Source organism: Plasmopara halstedii (genome assembly GCF_900000015.1).
Source record: "Plasmopara halstedii genome assembly, contig: Scaffold_113, whole genome shotgun sequence".
Taxonomy (NCBI): domain Eukaryota; phylum Oomycota; class Peronosporomycetes; order Peronosporales; family Peronosporaceae; genus Plasmopara; species Plasmopara halstedii.
Window position 1 is genome coordinate 74,367 of NW_020187034.1, and position 1,436 is coordinate 75,802.

The 1,436-nt window shown below is 43.4% G+C and overlaps 1 protein-coding gene across 1 annotated transcript; it reads right to left on the minus strand.

The window, feature by feature from the left end:
• Window positions 1-950: 950 nt before the first annotated feature.
• On the minus strand, window positions 951-1,242 carry PHALS_00494 (uncharacterized protein; the record flags this gene model as incomplete). The annotated part of the gene is made up of 2 exons (XM_024716846.1): window positions 951-1,064; window positions 1,123-1,242. 2 exons carry the CDS (start codon window positions 1,240-1,242, stop codon window positions 951-953), a joined length of 234 nt encoding a protein of 77 aa, XP_024572539.1.
• Between the last annotated feature and the right edge of the window lie 194 nt (window positions 1,243-1,436).

A 1,436-nucleotide genomic window follows, 5' to 3' on the forward strand; every position in this document is an offset into this window, starting at 1 on the left:
AATTGACTGCTAATCCTGCTTCAAAAGAGTGAAACGTAGCCTGTACTATCAGAACACAGTCCTCATTACTGACTGAGGTAATAATGCTGTGAGCTTTCCGCAAATCGCCAATATTAAGAGCTTACTTGTCATTGCATAAATGTTGATGATCAATTCGTCATCACATGATGCTGCAGACCTAGCTTGCACATGATACCCCGTTTAGAATGTGCGAACATATGAGCAGACATTAATCATGCAAGAAGGTGATGTTGGTATGACAGAGTGCATACACTATTATCGTGTGCGGTCACATTACGCTGTTGTTACTTTTAGTCGCTGTCCTGTCGATCTTTGATCGGTTGACTTTCGTCAAGTGGACAATTGTCTCGGTGACCCTTGTCCAGTTGATCTTTATCTGTCGACATTAGCCCCCCCCTCTGATTCTTCTCGTATGTCCCGGGGGTTCTCGTTCGGGCGCTATTGGCCTCTATAACGAGTGGTGTCAAACTTTGTCGTGGCGATATTGCCTTTTTTTCATCGTGTCGGCCTTAGTACCGGCAGTATCTTGGTAAGCAGATCTGCTATCTTGTTTGCGGAGTTCACGTACTCGGGCATGATGTCTTTCTTTCTGTCTTAGTTGTAAATGATCTTGTCCCTTTTTTCGCTTCCTTGCGCTCGCAGAGATTTACTCTGACTCTAGCCATCAAATAAAAGCCTGGTTGTGCATCAGCAACTTCGTTGCCTTTACAAATTAGATTGATCCTCAAATGAATTTGCTTAGCCGAGTACGATGCGTCCAACTTGCGACACCAAAGTGAGTTCAGCGTTCAAAAAACTGTTTTACTCTAATAAACTTCTCACATGTCCATTACGCAGCGGCGCCAACTATCGATACAATATTTCTCATGTCTGCTTAACAGTCGCTCTTATCTACGATAAAGTCTGAGATACTTCCACATCTCTACCACTTAGGTTGATATTTCGTGTGATTTGACGCATGTCTTTAGCTCCCTCTGAGAAATTCGAAATCCTTCTTCATTTTTCCAGTCGAGCATCGTCGGCTGGTGTATCTTCTTAGTCGCCTTTTGCATTCCGGCAGCGTGCATCCAGCAATCCAGAGAAAGCTAAAATAGGTTTTACCGTCAATTCCAGTAACACGTATTTTAATCGGTACCTTGGCGCTGTCGTCTGTATCAACGTTTTATTTTCGGATTGGCCACCTCGCTGCAATTGAAGTAACCAGTGCATATTGAAGCTCATCGGTAGCTCTTGGTTGACTTAATCTGTTATATATGTTAGAAATTCTAGATGCGCTTGTCGGGCGCCGTAGATACGATTCACAAAGTATCACAACACCACAGAGTAAATGTTGCAATGATAATATATTTCCTTCTTTAAATGTATCCTAATCCCATGGCCTGGGATCTGCCATCCGCACCCCGTATCATGACCGT